Here is a 17953-nt window from a genome sequence, read left to right on the forward strand (position 1 = left end):
TTTGACAAATCACCTGAAAACTCTGAAGCTGCTTTCAGACATGCATTGATCTCCGGATAATCTCTTATCAGGAGGGGCTGAATGGGAGAACACAAATGTCTGGGTCTTCCCCGGAGTTTGCCCCATCAGCTCCCTTGTAAAATCTTGAGAATCTCAGAGTGAGCCCATCTGAGAATACAGCAGGATTATGTCTGGAGATTCACCAACAGGGAGTGGGTGCTTTGATGACATTTCTAACATGCAATGAATACAAAACTGAAAATAATGCAAATATCTCTATTTTTTAATACAAGCCAACAAATTTGTCAAGAACGAGATTCGAGAGCTTTTTTGTGATATGGGCCAATGCCAGTGTCGATTTGTTGTTAATAAAAACACTTGCCACCTGCATTCTCTACCCAGGCACCACCACTTGCCCGTATGATCCAGATATTTTCTCGCAGTCTCCTCCTGTGTTCTTCATATGTGAAAGACAAACTCAGTTCATGTCTGAAAATTACCTAAACAATAGCTTAGCTGTCTTGCATCTGTAAAATGCTGAATGTTAACGTAAGTATAATGTTGAAGTCTGATTTCTGGCCTTGTCTCTGCTTGACTGTGACTCATCAGCAGTTTTTATGTTCTGCCACAGGTTCTGATAGTTTGATGTCTGGATGCGAATTCCTCCCCTCCAGGACATTGTTGTTTTAATCTTTTTGGCGTTTGTCGTCTCACATACAATCTCTTGCAGATTTTCCTGCAGTCAGGTCACCCACTGTCTTCAGTGAAGTGCCACAATGAAGCATCCCTACACCATGATGCTACCATGATGCTACCATGCATTAACGTAATTGTTGTTTATTCCTATATTTATTCATTAGTGTTGTTTTTGTTTTCACTTATGACTGTCAAACTAGATATTGTATATACATTCCCTGTATGTATTTGTTTTTCAAGTGGTTTAAACTGAGCCAGGTCTTACAACAATGATGGTAATCATCACTTCCACACAGGGTCAGTAGTGTAAAGCTGTTAAATTACATTATATGAATAATCTTTTGAAAATGCAATTTTATCAGATCCTTACTCAATATCAGCCCATGTTCATAGTCCAGCTATCGGAATCAGTATTGGGAAGTGAAAAATAGTATCGGAACATCTCTAGGTCTTTGTCTCCACATCATTATTGTTGCTCATAAATTATATGCGATTGACATCGGTTGAACCTCCCAGATACGAGTGTATTTAAAGTTAAACTATTCTGGATCCACTTGATTACACACCGATGTTTTTCATTCAGCTCAGCATGTGGCTTCTAAAAACAATTTACTGTACCGTGTTAAAAAGCTAAGCAGTAGGTTACCTGAGCTGTAATTATTTAGCATTTTAAATTTGTGCTTGCATCAATTTGTAAAGGGGTATTTTTTATCACTATACTGTCATAAAATCAAAATTACACCCATGGAAATTTGGGTATTGTTAAACAAAATTTGATAAAGGTCAAAACTGTTTTATAGGCATCGTAAATCAGCATTTTCTCCTTTTTCAAGTTCTGACATTTGAAGCTACTAAAATTCATTTGTATTCACAACATTTATGTGAGCTGTAAATATACCAGCCAAAACTATAAAGATTTTTATGGTTAAAGGGACAGCAATACAAATTCAACTTACTTATATCTGTGCTCAGTAGTAAACAAAAATGTGCTTGCAGGAAATGACTTGTGGTTTAGTGTGAGGTAGCACCACTTCCCCTCATAGCTTCCAGGCTCCAGAAACTTTCAAGATTTGCCCTCAGGGGGGCCTCCTTGTGGGTTGGTGTCTGTGTGAAGTGCACCTGTGCTGCTTCAGGATGATGTGATTTTTTTTTTTTTTTTTTTTTTCAGCTTTACTGTTCACACAAGTCTTATTTGATGTCTTTAAAAACATGTTAAGTGCTATCCAGCCTTTTGTCGTCCTTGACACAAACCTGGCTAAGGTGTGCGCTTGTATACATTTCAGATAATGTTTGTTTTGCATCTTAGCACACACCTGCTGACAAAGGGTGTGTTTTCAGGGACACGTTAAAAGATTTATGCAGCCCCGGAACTGGAAGTGTAAAATTGGGACATGCTGCGGCTCCTCAGTCTGTACAACCAGAAGCAGCGAGTTACAGCCTTTGATCAAACAGCTCAGGATCCGGCAAGAGGCACTGGCACATAATGGCAGACTCTAACATGACACTGTCACATAAATTATACAAACTCAGTCATCACAGTAACTCTTATTCTCTTTATTATCCTAAACCCTCTGCTCACAGATCCCAGGCTCCATGGTGTCATTGTCGTTTTCAGTCTGCTGTTAGCTTGTTAATACACACAGCCGCAGTCGTCCGCTGTGGCAGGACACACAAGGCCACTTTGTTGTTCTCATTTGCACAATGAAGCTGTTAAATTGTCTGTCAGTCTAAACTTGTCCCCCTCTCTCTCTCTCCCTCTCTTCTGCTCTGTCCCTCACCAGCCTGTGGCAGAGCCCATCCCAATCTGCAGCTTCTGCTTGGGCACCAAGGAGCAGAACCGCGACAAGAAGCCGGAGGAGCTCATCTCCTGCGCTGACTGTGGCAACAGTGGTAAGTGTGAATTTTGGACCAGTAAAACGTGAACTTCTTTTAAAATGATCTTGCCACCAGCTCAGTCGGTGACATAGTCATACTCTACTAGTACATACTCAGGTAGAAAATAAGAACACAGCCGAGTGTCACTTTAGGAAGATTGCACACCTATCTCTGTCCTTTGATGTGTGTCCGTCTGTGTCTTTAAATGTCATTTCAGCTACGTTCATCTCTTCCTCTTCAAGTAACATTTCTTTTATCTCTTGCTCGTGCTCTAAAAATTCAGCCACTTTCACTGGTTACACGTCAAATACCTTTTTCACTGCCTTCATGGCTTACTCTGCAGCAGACAGTTTACAACAGCTTTTACTTCAGCTTCACTCAGCATTTACTCTCCACATACACTTGAGCTTCATTCAGTGCTCACTCTTAAAGGAAGGATTGGTGAGTTGTTCCTGAAACATGATTTATCTTATCTGTTGAAATCCTCTTCATGTCCCAACAGCCATCAATAAAGTCATCTGAAAAAAGGAAAGAAGCTGGTGTCTGTGACTCTAGCAGGATTGTAATCAACATAACAAACCATTTCATTCAGACTGAATGAAATTGTTACAGAGACATACACTGCTGAAGCAGAGACGATTTAAGAGTCGGCTTCTAGCGTCTTTGGGGGCCTGGTTTTGGTGGGATCTATCGGTTGCATTTTGTAGCCTGTTCTTGCTTGTTTTTCCAGGATTGACAACCCTAGTTAGACTAGCTTGAACTTCTTTTCCATCTCCCATTTCAGATGATAATTTTAACCATTTTGACCATTCCATTTTTAATTCTACTTAAACGTTTTCAGAAATTCAAATGGTTCAGCTCTAAATTTATTTTTGCAAGAGCTTTTTTTTATAGTTATTTCTAGAACAAGTCTTTATGGTAGTCCTGTCATTGTTTTTTTGGGGGGGGGGACATGTCTTTCATTTCACTGCTTAAACTGACACCTGACAAATACAAACAGTGATTGAATATACACACAATCTGGCATTAGTTTGGGTTCAGTGCATTTGAGATACAATGGATTCACTGTAAAGTCTTTTTTTCTCAGCCAGGAGTTGTAGTATTCATACAAAGGCCTGACATTGCCTGGTGAAAGCAGAGGACAGATTGTTCATTCCTCAGCGGGTTTCTTTCCCAGACAAGGCTGTCTTGTTTGCTCTTCCTCAAACAGAGCAAAAGCACAGCTCTGACAGATTGTCATTTATGTTTGAACACTCTCTTTGCAGCCAGGTTTGATTCAGTGAGGGCTTTAATTCCAAAAGGAGCCTTTTTTTTCTCCTACGATGATGTAAGTGGGTCACAGCTGTCAGTCAGCAACGCCGGGAAAAAATTCTAAAGTTGATTCACTTGTTTTTCTTTTTTGTCTGCCTGTCTGTCTACCTGCAGGCCACCCGTCCTGTCTCAAGTTCTCCCCAGAGCTCACAGCGCGTGTCAAGGCTCTGTGGTGGCAGTGCATCGAATGCAAGACTTGCAGCAGCTGTCAGGATCAAGGAAAGAATGCGGTGAGTGGATGAGCGAATATGGCGGCCTGGCAGCCAAACGGCGTCTGTGAACGCTCTCTTTTGCTTAAGTGCCAGATAGAGATGCTGATAGACATCTCTGTGGTCCTGGGACTGAGCTATTTTAGTCAGGCTTGGTATGATTCCTCTTTTTCTCTTTCTTGTCAAGTTAGAAAACATTGTTATTCAAATGTTTGCAGGGAGAGTTAACCATGAGACAAAATGCAGAATATATCAAGACGCACAATGTTAAAATTCATATTGTAATTGGAGAAAAGAGTCAGTCAGGGTTGATTATATCCAAGTATTGTTAATTTGTAATCTTCTTATTTTTAATTCATAAAATGAAAATTAGGATGACTCTCAGTAGAGCACTTACCTCCGCCAAGGCTGAATAGCTCCCTTGAAAAAGCTGTACCAAATTGCACACACTCATAAGCTGCTTTCAGACATGCACTGAACTCTGCAGTTCCTCCGTATTTTCTCTGGAGGAGGTACAAATGTCGGAATGAGATGCTTCACAGTTTCTGCTGACTTTTCTCTGCCTGGAGTCCTATTATACACCCAGGAGAAGTCGATATGATAACACAGCAGGGGATCCCCCACTGGATTGGCCGCAAGCGATTGGGGGGTTTTGATGACGCCTCTTACATGCAAAAATGAAATAAAGAAAAAGAAAACAAATATCTCCCGGTGAAAAAGTGGGGATACACACTGAGAAAAATGTTTAGAGTTTGTGGTGATAAGAGCTGACGACGGTGTCTGTGTGTTGTAAACGAAATCATGTGATCTTCGCAGCAGTGTTAATACGTCACTTCCTGCCTCTGCCCGCTTCCCTCGGCTGCTCAACCTCTTGCCTGAAAAATGCGGAGCATTTGATGCTGTTGCGAACTGTGCAGAGAACCTCTTGCTGGGCTGTGCATGTGTGAAAGGCAAACTGCGGGTAAACTCCACCAAAGACTATGAGTTATTCCCTGGGAAATCTGTGAATAAACACCCTATATCACAATATTAAAGAAAGTGATACAAAAAATCCAGAATCCGACCCCTGATCCGGATCCACATAAAAATTTTAGGGATTTGTCCCTGGCTCATACCACCTCCTGACAAGTTTTGTGGTAATTTGTCCAGTAGTTTTTGTGTAATGCTGCTAACAAGCAAACACATGCTGATGAAAACAACTAAATAACAAACTTGGTGGAGGTAATAAATGCTGAACATTTTGAATAAGAATGAGTTTTGACCAGTGGTTTTATTTTCACACTATCGGTCAGTCAGTGTGATGACTGACACATAGTAACATTTTAGTTCATTATTTTGTTCTAGCTTTCATGTAAAATACATCACCCCTGAATCAGGTCACTGAGACTCACCCTGTATAAAAACCTTTGATAATCATCAACACTTGTGTGTCTGTGCTGTACAGGACAACATGTTGTTCTGCGACTCCTGTGACAGGGGTTTCCACATGGAGTGCTGTGATCCTCCCCTCACGCGGATGCCAAAAGGTAAATAAACAGAACTGCTCTTTTAACTCATAAACGCGACATGAAGTCAACTTGTATCTGTCCAACCTTTCATGTACATACATGATCATCATAGTCAAAGAAAATGATTAAACATCTTTTGAGTTGTTAGTGCCAATGAACTCTAATGAAACATCTAATGCTTCACCATGAAGCACCGATGTGTTAGATACATCCCAGTGTTAGTATCTGCACTGAAGCCTGTCGTGTCTAATCCACCTCAGTGTATGTGAACCTGTCTCTTTTTCTCTCTGTCTCTCAGGCATGTGGATTTGTCAAATCTGCCAACCCAGGAAAAAGGGAAAGACGCTTTTACATGAAAAGGCAGCACAAATCAAACGGCGCTACAGCGCACCGCTGGGACGGCCCAAGAACAGGTAAAGAGCTGCCTTTAGCTCATGGTTACTTCTTCAGTGTCAGTACGATGGGGAGCTCCAGCGAGACATCGTTTTTCTTACAGCTACGATGTTTATTCTCCAGACTGCGCTTACAGACGGGTTTTCCTTTTATTGCCATTTCTTTTCTCTGCCCGTTTCATTGTATAATGTGTCTATAAAGACAATGTGCAGGGTTAATTTCTGTTCCAGTATTTACAGCAGTGTTTCACATTAATTACACGGCAAGACATGCAGTTCTCAGCAGGCTGGCAGACCTGGGCATAACACCTGCCACCTGTCCTCACTGTGTGAGGCTGTCACTCTGATGTGCATGAGAGCACACTGCATGTATGTTTGCTGTACAATTACAATAATTAACCTTCACTGGCCTGAACCTTCCCCTCCGGCAGCTACTGCCCCAGACCGAATCTAAGTGTGCGTTCACGTGCTCCCCAGAAGGTTCCATTCCCCAGGTTGAGCTGCTGTAGTTATGACTTCATTGTGTTCATGTGCTTTGAAGGCAGGAGGTGGAAAAAACAAATGGAAACTGTAAACAAAGTGTGTTGTATTTGTGTTAAGAGCATTTCAACAACACCTTGATGCATTTGCCTAATATTTACATGGTGACAAAGATCAAAGGAAAAAGGATAATGTGTGACTGACATATTAACAGTTGCACGTTAGTCAATAAAACATCTGAATTGGCTAGATGGTGGTGCTCTGTGCTTATGAGAGATGGATGTACAGTTGGCAAGAGACAAAACTGTAATATTTGACAAGTTCATATTAGCTACTATTTAAAGCTGTTTGTAAAATTGTATAAACTGGTTTATAAGTAATGTCAGAAATTCCATTGTTCTTCCTTGAGATGACATTCACATGAACTTTACCAGTCAGGAACTAATTTCCGATAGTTCTGACACCAAATGAACGCCTTAATTTCAGCGGGAAACATTGAACAGTACATATGTAGTTCCACAGGCTGAACTTACTCTGCTTAACCGCACTCCTTAATTCCTCTTCAGGCCAGGGCGGCCCTTCAAGAAACTTGGGCGTGGTCGGCGGAAGCGTTCAGTCTCGGCCAACTCGTCCTCCAGCTCCTCCTGCGAAGGTTACCCCGGTGACGATCGGCTGCTTTTTTCGATGCGGGACGACGACGACCTTTCACAGAGCGGCCTGCGCTTCAATAACAAGACCAAGGGCCTCATCGACGCCCTCACAAAATTCTTCACACCGTCACCCGAGGGCCGCAAGGCGCGACAGGAAGTGGTGGACTACTCACAGCAGTGCCGCATCCGTAAGAAAGCCAATCGCAAGGGAGAAGGAGATGATGACAGGGGGGGTAAATATTAGTTTTGTTCATCTGCTTATATACACAAAGGGGCAAAAGATATAGAACACCTCAATTTTCCCTGTTGATCCTGTTCTTTCTACAATGGTAATGAAACATTGTTTGGAAAGTTCATCTCAACACTGTTACAGAAGTACAGAGCTGTAAGAGAGCTGTAAACTCTACAGTGAAATAACAGCACAAAACTTCTTTAATGTTATTATGAGAAGTGGACCATCACAGTCAGGGTAATAACAAACTGCACACAACTACAAGTGCAGCAGAAATCAAATGTCATAGATCTCACTCAGTAAACACTGTACGGACACTGACCAACCCATGTCTTATTGTTTTAATATCCTCTGTAATTGTTAACAAATGTCTACACCCTGACATAATGTGGACGTTTTGGGTTTAGTGAAAGAGGCATTAAGCAAATTTTGAACAGCACAGTAACAAATTGAATATTTTAATGAAGTGTATGGGAAAATGCATTAGGCATCCTTTTGTAATATTTTGATCAAAGGTTGTCAGGTGGCTGGTTTGTTAGCAGACTCAGCACTACCAGGTGTTACTGTGATGCATAGACTGCAGTGCTTCACGGTTCTTTGTCCCATTTAATAAAATAAAGAAATAAATAAAACATTTTAAAAAGCTCTGTTGCCAATGAAGTTTATAAAGAACAAAAACACACAGTGGCAATTGCCACTGAAGAAGAGAATAGAAGCAGCAGAGCAGATTCATCAGGAGCTTCCACAGAAGCACTCAGATTTGTGAAGGTTTTCCTGTACTGTGGATAATGGGGGTTCATTCATATCAAGTTTGGGACAAATCCAGACTTTTTAAAAGACAAGTCATAATCCAACCTGTTTACCCCTTTATGTATATAAAAAGCCAGCTCAACCACATATATTACTGTATGTATAAAAACGCATGTGCACCTATAGTGGTATGACTCTTGGTTATATAGCTGTTTCTGATGTATTGACTTGTGTATTCCCGAAATTGACACATGACAATAAAATACCTAGTAGATTATGCGTTCACACCCAAATAAAGTAATATTGATAACTTTATTTGTATAGCACTAATCTAAACAATGTTACAAAATGCTTCACACAAAAATCCATGGCAAAAAGAGGAATGAATTATAACAAAGTATTTAGTTAAGTCTAATTTTAAGAGCCAAATCATAACATAATAAGGTCAAGACCTTAAATGTATAAATATAACCAACAGTTCCCACAAGTGCATGTTGAAGGCAAACTCCAAAATGCACTGTTTAGTAAAAGCAAGGTAGAGTGTGTTGATCACACATTTAAGTAAGGGTTAAGGGGCGGCAGCGGCTGATCCTCTCGGTAGAGCGAAGGTCGGTGGTTCGACGACAGTCTTCCCCGTCTGCATGCCGAAGTGTCCTTTGGCAAGATACTGAACCCCGAATTGCCCCTTATAGAAAAAGAGCTGCCAATAGATGCACTGTATGGATGTGTGTGTGTGATTGGCAATAAACTGTACTGTAAAGCACTTTGAGTGGTCATCGAGACTAGAAAGGTGCTATATAAATACAGACCACTTACCATTTAAGTGGCTAAGCACTTGCAAAGCATTTGTAATATAGGACCCCCCCCCTACCTACACACTAGTCTTTAACATCATCCCCTCTAGTGAAGCAGCAAACTCCCTCCAAATTAGGAATTAAATATTGTTTATCGAGGTTTATTCTAAGAAAACCTTTAACCATGTATCAGTGTCTCATTGCGCTCTACCTTCTGTGGAAGGAGCACCATTGTAAAAATCAATCAGCAGACTTGTTGGCAATCTGTCTGACATTCCTCTCTGTAGATTTGCATTAATGTCGACTCTGTGTTTCAATCCCCAGACAATCAGGAAGGCAGTGACTGGCGTGACGAAGATGAAAAACTACCGGGCCACGAGAACCTGACGGAAAAAGACATTGAATTGTTTCGACAAATCCAGGAGCTGGCACTGCAGGTAAGCACGCAGGGAGACGAAATGATAAATGTCTTTCAAATTTGGTGAATGGACAGAGATGGGTCAAAGGGACGAGAGAAGCTGAAGATGAGCCAGATTGTAGAGTGAAACGGCATCAGCCGAGGAACCTGAGAGATGGAGTCTACGACTGCCAGGCTGCAGTCAGTGGATGTGATATTGTGTGCAGACAAGGAGCTGAATTTCATTGGTGAGGAAAATGTTGAGAAAGAGCAGAGTCAACAGCTGCCAGGTTGTAGAAAGATGGTCACCGGCTCAGGGTCTGTGGGATGCCGGCATGTTGGTGGGTGGAAAAGTCAATGAGCTGTGAGAAACCATTGTGTTTCAGCACTGAAACAAATTAATTTGCCATGTAACAGCTGCCAGGTTTAGCTTGTATATTAAATCATCCATTACCATTGATGCAGGGCAAATGGAGCAGACAGTGTAGGATTCAGTGAGAATAAGAGGTTCAGTTTTAAATGACCAATAGATACATGGAACAAGGGGTGATCAAACAACAGCTTCACTACAAGGTAATTAAAGTATAATGTTGACCTTGGAATTTTGATTGAATTTCACATTATACTCATGATTGATGATAAAATCTACTTCCTGTTTGGAAGGGAAGGGCAGGGCTGGTCAATGTAATATACCCACTAGATTATGTGTCAGACTTGGCAGCAGCCTCACAAGCTCTATAGTTAGTCTCAGTGTCAATTGTCTTATGTTTGATGGCGTGAGCGTTGAGCAGGGCAGCACTAATGACAGCGTCCTGCACTGACAGGTTAGCCAGTAGGTAAAGAGAGGAACCATAAATTAGCCTCATTAATGTCCTGTTTCACTGCATCACTGCAGCAGTAGATTGACCTGAAAGTTGGTGTTTGGCCGCTGTCGTAGAAGTCGTATTAAAACACCAACTCAGATCCCGACTGGAACATCCGCACCAGTGCTCAAGTGTTTGACGCAGGCAGAGTAGTAAGAATTAATGGTGTGTGAAAAGGGCTGATGCGATGATTGAGGCTGAGAAGCAGTGGAAGAGAATACGTGATCATCGTAAAGCGGCAGGCAGGGATGTCCAAACCAGCAATGTATTTTTGAGAGCTTCACTTATAATTCTATAGTTATAGTCTTTCTGGGGATACACATGTGATGAGGGGTTGTAGTTTTTGGCCAATTACGTGGATACTGATGTGTTAATGTATGGACTCCCAAGCTGCTTTCAGGCATGCACTGAACTCCAGATAATCTCCAGACATTCTCTGATGGGGCTGTATTTGAGAATATATATATATTTTTTTGTTGTCGTTGTTTCAAATATTCAAATAAGAGTTTTTCCAGCCAGCCCCCTAGTTTAAAAACTCTGAAGAATGTCTGAATGAGCCAAAGTGAGAAACCAGCAGGTGATCCTTCGCAGGATTCACGCGAGCTGTTGTGTTGATGTGTCGCCGGTGTCGATAAGCTGTAAATAATAACATGTGATCTCTGCAGTCGAATTAAAGTGTTACACCAGGCAGGATTCATGCTGCAACACCCCTCACCTGAATCCTCTTTAAATATCTGTGTTGTTGTGAACGCCTCTGAGCGGAGAATCTCCTGCTGCGTTGTTCATGTATGAAAGGCAACCTCCAGAGAAAGTCCAGACTCCCATTGTTCGGAACTTCTGAAAACGGGTGGAGCAGTTCAGTAATTCCTGAGCTGCCTGGTCAATATTGCAGCAAACCTCGAATTGGCCTTCCAATGTCTCTCTCTCCCTTTCTTCCTCCATCTTTTTTGTTCACCCCAACAGAAAGTCGGGGTGACGGGTCCACCAGATCCTCAGATGCGCTGTCCGTCAGTTATTGAATTTGGCAAGTTTGAAATCCAGACGTGGTATTCATCTCCCTACCCCCAGGAGTACAGCAGGTAAGCACCATAATGAAGCACACCAGCAGTAATGTGCTTAGCTCACAGTCTGCTTGTAGGCGTATAGCTTAACACCAGTAAGCTCAATTATAACGTTGTTTACACCCTCTTCGGTTGGTACTCAGTCAGAGACAAGGAGCCAAGGAGATTCTGATTTGCTCAGGGTGCAATATTTTTATGTGACTGCTGGATAAACTCGAACACTATTCTTACCAAGTCTGATGTCATTAGGTATGTGAAAATACATATGAGAATATTAGCATGGAAGAAACAATTACAGACTCTTTCTGAGCAACAATATATATATATATGAATCCTAATGTCGAGTGTCATCATTCCATGTTTGTCTCAGGCATCGCTGAATTATTTGTGAGCTGTGAAAAGGGTTGCAAAAATGTGACTGCCAATTATTTTCTTCAAATAACCAATCAATCGTTTGGTCTATAAAATGTCAGTGAAGTAAAAAAACTTCATTCCTGTTGCCTTTTTTGCTGGGCAACAGCCCATAACTCTACATAATCACTAAAACTGTCATGAGCACTAAGGAAAACTGCAAACCTTTGTCTTTTACGATACCACGCTACCCTTCCACATACAGATTCTGATACCTGGACCTAGCATATTGGCCTATTATTCCGATACATTGCAATAAAAAACTTAAAAGACATATTTTAGCTACAGCACGCTAGTGACATTGTATGGAAGTGATGATTGCAATCATTGTCATATGACCGGACTCAGGTTAAACCCGTTGAAAAACAAATGCATACAGAGAATGAATATCATAGATCATCTTTTTATTATCTAGTTTGACAATCATTCCTGAAAAAGAACACAAATAAATAAATCTAGGAAAACACAGCAGTTACTTTAAATAGCTCAAAACTGAAGCTTTGCATACACATTACGTGGTAAATTGCTGACATGTTAGCTAGCTCTGACTAATGCTAGACAATCAGAAATCACTTCTTCTTCGTCGCTGTTAAAGCAGTACTTGCTGCTGGCAGTGCAGCGCAACTGCTGTCAGAACATCTGTAGCTGTAACCGAAGAAACTATAATCGATGAGGAATTTTATTAATTGGTAAAATAGTTCCTGATACATGTACACAACACTTACTTATTCAGCTGTTTATTTCAGTTCAAGCTGGGACTTTTTACGACTGCACCTCACTCTTCATTCATTCTTCTCCCCCTCTCCCTTCCCAGGCTACCCAAGCTCTACCTGTGCGAGTTCTGCCTGCGCTACATGAAGAGTCGCAGCATACTCTACCAGCACATGAAGAAGTGCAACTGGTTCCACCCCCCTGCCAACGAGATCTACAGGAAGGATGACGTCTCTGTATTTGAGGTGAGTTCCCTGTTCAATATGATGAAAGGTTGCATGGTTATAGTTGAACAGAAAACAGAAGATATAATGTGAGTGAATGAAGATGGATGACACTGAAACCAAGAAAACAACAGGCCTCTGTTGACGCTTCTGCACCAAGTATAAAAATGTTGTCATGGTTCGTTCATCATATATGTACCAAGACCCAATAAATATTATCACAGCTAATTAGAGATCAGAGATTAAATGTTGCACACCAGTTCTTTGCTACCTCCCAAATGAACAGACAGTTATTTTATTACTCCATTATCTCATGTTATCTACCACAGAAGGAGGATTGGAAGAGTTCATAATTACCGATTTCCAGTTAAGCTCCTCTTCTGGGTCTTGTAGCACAGCAGCAGTTTCAGTGGATTGTTGCCTGCAGGCCATGGCCACTGCAGCTTCTGTTTCCTCACTCTGCGGTCCGGCCTGGCTCCAACGAGAGCAGAGATAGCTGGCGCGCTGCCAATCTGAACCTCCCTCCCTTTTCTCTTTACAGCTCTTTGTTTTTCTCCGCTGCCCCATCTATCTGTCAGCCTCTAGAGACTCCGCTGAGATCATTGCTCGACACTAACTTCTGTTCCATTCACTTTCACTCCTGCTCCTCAGCTCTCAAACAGCACATTAAAGATGTACTTCTGGACTGTTCCTGTGATTCTTTCATTTAGGAAACTGTCTGTTGGTGTTGCACTCATGTGTTTCTTCACTGATCAACAGGTTGATGGGAATGTGAGCACGATCTACTGTCAGAACCTGTGTCTGCTGGCCAAGCTGTTCCTGGACCACAAGACCCTCTACTACGACGTGGAGCCCTTCCTCTTCTACGTCCTGACACAGAACGACGGCAAAGGCTGCCACCTCGTCGGCTACTTCTCAAAGGTTTGTTTGCGATGCTGGAAATTAGGGCTGAGCAATTAATAGAAAATGTATCAAAACCGACATTTATAACCTCACTGACTTAATCTCGCTCATCTTGGTTAATTTGTTTAATACTTTCCCCGCTGCAAAAAAATCCTAGAGGAAACACTGCTTAGTATTATATTGTTAACTTCACATTACAATGTAACGAAATGCTACATTGAGTCATCATCAAAGTAGAAAAATATGCACTTCATTAGAAAAAATATCCCAATTTTAATAGTTCCGCATATTTCCAATACAGACCTTGTCAGAGAACTATGAGGGCAATGGTAAACAAAACATAAAATAATCGTTCATTAATTATAATTGAGATAAAGGTATGAAATAATGGTATTATTGATTTGAAGTCATATCGCCCTTCAGTACTTGACATCATTCCTGTGCTGGATTGAACCTCCACAGCCTCCGAGCGATGTTACATTTCTTATGAATTTTTCATGTGTCTTATCCATATTCATTTTGATGGGATACATACAAACGCTCTGTATATTATAATCACCCAGCACAAACCAAAACAGCTTAATGAACCAAAATGAATAGGAAATGATTTCACATTAAGTGAAATTGAAATGCATTGGCATCACCCCACACTGGCACATTCCAACAAACCTACAAATGCTCATGATGTGTCTCAGATAAACACTGGGTGCTGTGAGCTCCCCTGTCCCTCTGTGGAGTTTGCAGTCGCAGGTGCTCTAATTAACATGCCACCACGCTGCCAAAATACAGCAGCGAGTGAGTGAGCGGATGCGATAACATCTCTGCTGTACACCCACACAGCGCTGTTTTGTGGAGCCTTGATTTTTGATCTAATGGTAGCCTCTGTCTGTCTTTTTCTATTTTCCAGGAGAAGCACTGTCAACAGAAGTACAACGTATCATGCATCATGATTCTTCCACAGTACCAGCGCAAGGGCTATGGACGCTTTCTCATCGACTTCAGTAAGGCTGTCAGCTTTAAACACAACACAGAAAACACAGTGATAAGACCAATAACTGAGAAAATGTCTTGATAAATATATATATATATATATATATATATATATATATATATATATATATATATATATATATATATATATATATATATATATATATATATATATATATATATATTTTAAATAGTGTTGTATAACATTTAATATGGTGTGTGTGGCCTTGGTTTATTCGTCCCTCCCCACAGGTTACTTATTATCGAAGCGTGAGGGACAGCCTGGATCTCCAGAGAAGCCTTTGTCGGACTTGGGTCGGCTGTCCTACATGGCCTACTGGCGCAGCGTGGTGCTAGAGTGTCTCCACGAGGTCCGTGACCGGCAGATCTCCATACGACAGCTCAGCAAACTGACGGGGATCTGCCCGCAGGACATCACCACCACCCTGCACAGCCTCAACATGCTGGAGCAGCGAGGAGAGAGGTCAGAGTCAGGACACAGCAAACACTGAGATTACAACTCAGTTCAAAGACACTCCAGTGACTGTGTTGTCTCATGTAGTACAAACGTCCTCTCAGATTGCGTGGCGTTTTAGTTTTCTCAATGAGCTGCACATGTTTTATTATTTCTCACTGTCATTATTGACCTTACACTAGTAACACTGATGTGGACAAAGACAAGTCAGTGGTAGCATCTGAAAGGGTGCAACATGTCACTTAATGGTGACAGTATGAAGCTCTGTTTTAAACAACGCATACACTGACCAGACTTCTAATGTAGTTACATGTAAACATACCAGTAGTCTTGTGATTGTGCATAAATGTAGTTACAGTTTTTAAAAAAATTATATAAACACAAGTTGACATACACAGGTTTGAATTACTAAAATAAGATAATCCTTTATTAGTCCCACAATGGGGAAATTTAGATTACAGCTGCAAGACTTAAATAGGCATCAGTAAGTAATAAGTAACATGCAATACTGCTAAGTAAGTCTAGGAATATAAAGGACCTCTACCCTCTAAACACACTCGTTGTGCAACAGTAATAGTCATCCGTGTGAAACACAGTGGCCACTGAGCAGTATGAGGGCCTGTCTACACAATCGCTGGCAGTATATGGATTAAACAAAGCTTCCAGGCAAAGAATTTGATTGGATGATTTTAAGTAATCGATTTACTTGAGGAATCGCTTCAGCCCTAGTCAACAGCAAGTATCCAGACCTTGTGCTATGACTCTTGAAAAAAGTCAAATATGGTTAGAAAAATCTATTAAGAGGTCTGGAATTTTTAAATAGAAATTGTGCAGGAACCCTGTTACATGTTCTGCTGGTAATGAACCACACTCTGGTAGAACAAGAAGCGTCAACTGCCAAAAAAAAAAAAAAAAGCAACTTCAGCTGAAATGCGGGCTTCTCTCCAAAAAGTGACGTGGCGATTTCAAAATACTCATTAAGGAAGTACTGCGTCTTCGTCAGTTTACCAGAAGTTTTTTTTACTGTGCCGACACTTCAAGGATACCTGAATTGCATTATACCAAGTTAGCACCTCAGTTTTGATTGACGATTGTGCTATTCTGTGATGCCAAGTTATGAGCAGAACTGTGTCTACATACACTTATAACAAGCTAACATTAACACACTGGTGTGGATGTACTCACACACATACTGACATACATGGTCATTAATCTGGTTTACTGCACTCGAATGTAGAAAAACATGCACACTTAGTCCTAATGCTCTTGTCTCTTTGTTTGTTTGTTTTTTAGACTCGTCCTGGTGCGAAGGGACAAGCTGGTGATGAATCACATGAGTCGTCTCAAGGCTCGGCCGCGGCAGCTGGAGGTCGACCCCGAGTGTCTGCGCTGGACTCCAGTCATTGTTACCAACACCGTGGTCTCTGACGCTGATGGAGATGATGATGACGAGGAGGAGGACGAAGAACCCAAGAAAGACAACCACAAGGAGGTAAGTGCATTTCATTTATATGCTTTAAATGGAGATGATAGATTGATGCACTTGTTGTTATTGATATCTTGTGTATTATTTTACTTTATCTATAAACAGATCAAACCAATTCACAAGGTCCCTCCAATGTCCTGGCACATGCGCCAACGGAAGAAAAGGGAAGAGGAGGAGGAGGAGGACGACGACGACGACGATGACGATGATGATGAAGAAGAAGAAGAGGAAAGGAAGGGCTTTTTGGGGTTTCCCCTTAGCCAAAGCTCTCCAACTTCCCCTCTCATCCGCTGTCCGCCCCCTGTCCAAGAACCACCACGACCCCCTCCCCCAACAAATGGAGAACGCAGACCACGGGGACGCCCTCCCAAAAACTGGCCTTGGGGCAAGGTGAAGGACAGCACAAGGGTTGGAAGGCCACCTAAGATTCGGCCCGTGGAGGATGATGACGATGAAGATGAGAGAACAGAGGGAGGAAAAGCCACTGGCTCTGCCACCGGCCCCCCCTCCCTTTTCTCCCTCGACAGACAGGAGTCCACAGCCTTTCACTCACTGGACATGGCCCGGCACCCCTCCATAACCCCCACACGAAGAGGGCGGCCCCCACGGAAAAAGACAGGCCCAAAGCCCAGACTGAGTGAAGGGCCTGGTGAGGGGCTGGCACCGCTTCCTTTGGTTTCCAGGTTAAACGAGTCTCCGCCTGTCAGGAAGAGCTGCTTCAGTGAAAGCAGTGAAGAGGAGGACGATGACGATGATGAAGATGACGATGACATGAGAGCATGCTCCCCACCCATCCTCACTAAGCCTGCTATGGGGCTCAAATGCAAGGTAAGAATCAATGTTAGTGTTATTGATACTGTAATAACGTCTCAGAATTAAGTCCTCAACTAAATCCCAGTTCCAGTTGAAGTAGGTCTGTAGCAACATTTGCAACGAAATTCAAAAGCACATCTTTCTTTCCACCCAGAAGCCCCTGAGGAAACGTCGCTTTCGCCAGCGCAGCCACCCTCACAGCAGCGTGGTGACAGAGACCATCTCTGAGACCACGGAGGTTCTGGACGAGCCCTTTGTAGACTCTGACTCAGAGAGGCCTATGCCCAGATTAGAGGAGGAGACGCCACTGGGCCACCCACTGCGCCGTTACCCCCCAGCTCGCTCTGCATTGAGGTTGTCAGACCCAGCACCAAAAAGAGGCCGGCATTCCAACCTCTCAGATTCAGAGGAAGATGGTGAGTAGAGATGGTTTGGATGTGGGTCATTCCATGCTAGACCCTCCCACTTCATGTCATAGATTTTTGTAAAAACTTGTATCAAATTCAAGGAACCTTGTATTTGATTCACTTGTAAAAGTGATTCACATGTAAAAGTGGGTAAAATCAGCAATTTAAATAAATGTATGAACTGTTTTATAGACATACAATGAATAGTAGCACTTCACCATAAAATAGTGTTATCTATATAAAATAGTCTTATGTATATAAAAATAATGAATAATCCAAAATCGGTATAATAACAAGAACAATCTGGTTGCCAGA

The 17953-nt window shown here is 41.9% G+C and overlaps 1 protein-coding gene across 6 annotated transcripts in view; it reads left to right on the plus strand.

Annotated features, from left to right (window-relative positions):
- Positions 1 to 17953, plus strand: part of kat6a (K(lysine) acetyltransferase 6A) — a 36397-nt gene that overhangs the window by 12344 nt on the left and 6100 nt on the right. For 3 of the 6 annotated variants that reach the window (XM_034594842.1, XM_034594847.1, XM_034594843.1), the window contains exons 3-17: positions 731 to 826; positions 2478 to 2586; positions 3997 to 4112; positions 5536 to 5617; positions 5898 to 6012; positions 7038 to 7354; positions 9222 to 9334; positions 11121 to 11236; positions 12444 to 12585; positions 13324 to 13485; positions 14375 to 14468; positions 14710 to 14941; positions 16226 to 16424; positions 16524 to 17246; positions 17386 to 17647. In XM_034594842.1, coding sequence (XP_034450733.1) covers positions 731 to 826; positions 2478 to 2586; positions 3997 to 4112; positions 5536 to 5617; positions 5898 to 6012; positions 7038 to 7354; positions 9222 to 9334; positions 11121 to 11236; positions 12444 to 12585; positions 13324 to 13485; positions 14375 to 14468; positions 14710 to 14941; positions 16226 to 16424; positions 16524 to 17246; positions 17386 to 17647 — 2878 coding nt within the window. The remainder of the gene's footprint in view (positions 1 to 730; positions 827 to 2477; positions 2587 to 3996; positions 4113 to 5535; positions 5618 to 5897; positions 6013 to 7037; positions 7355 to 9221; positions 9335 to 11120; positions 11237 to 12443; positions 12586 to 13323; positions 13486 to 14374; positions 14469 to 14709; positions 14942 to 16225; positions 16425 to 16523; positions 17247 to 17385; positions 17648 to 17953) is intronic. The other 3 variants (XM_034594844.1, XM_034594845.1, XM_034594846.1) reach the window with 3 other exon arrangements.

The sequence above is a fragment of the Hippoglossus hippoglossus genome, chromosome 9 (assembly GCF_009819705.1).
Source record: "Hippoglossus hippoglossus isolate fHipHip1 chromosome 9, fHipHip1.pri, whole genome shotgun sequence".
In the NCBI taxonomy this organism is placed as follows: domain Eukaryota; kingdom Metazoa; phylum Chordata; class Actinopteri; order Pleuronectiformes; family Pleuronectidae; genus Hippoglossus; species Hippoglossus hippoglossus.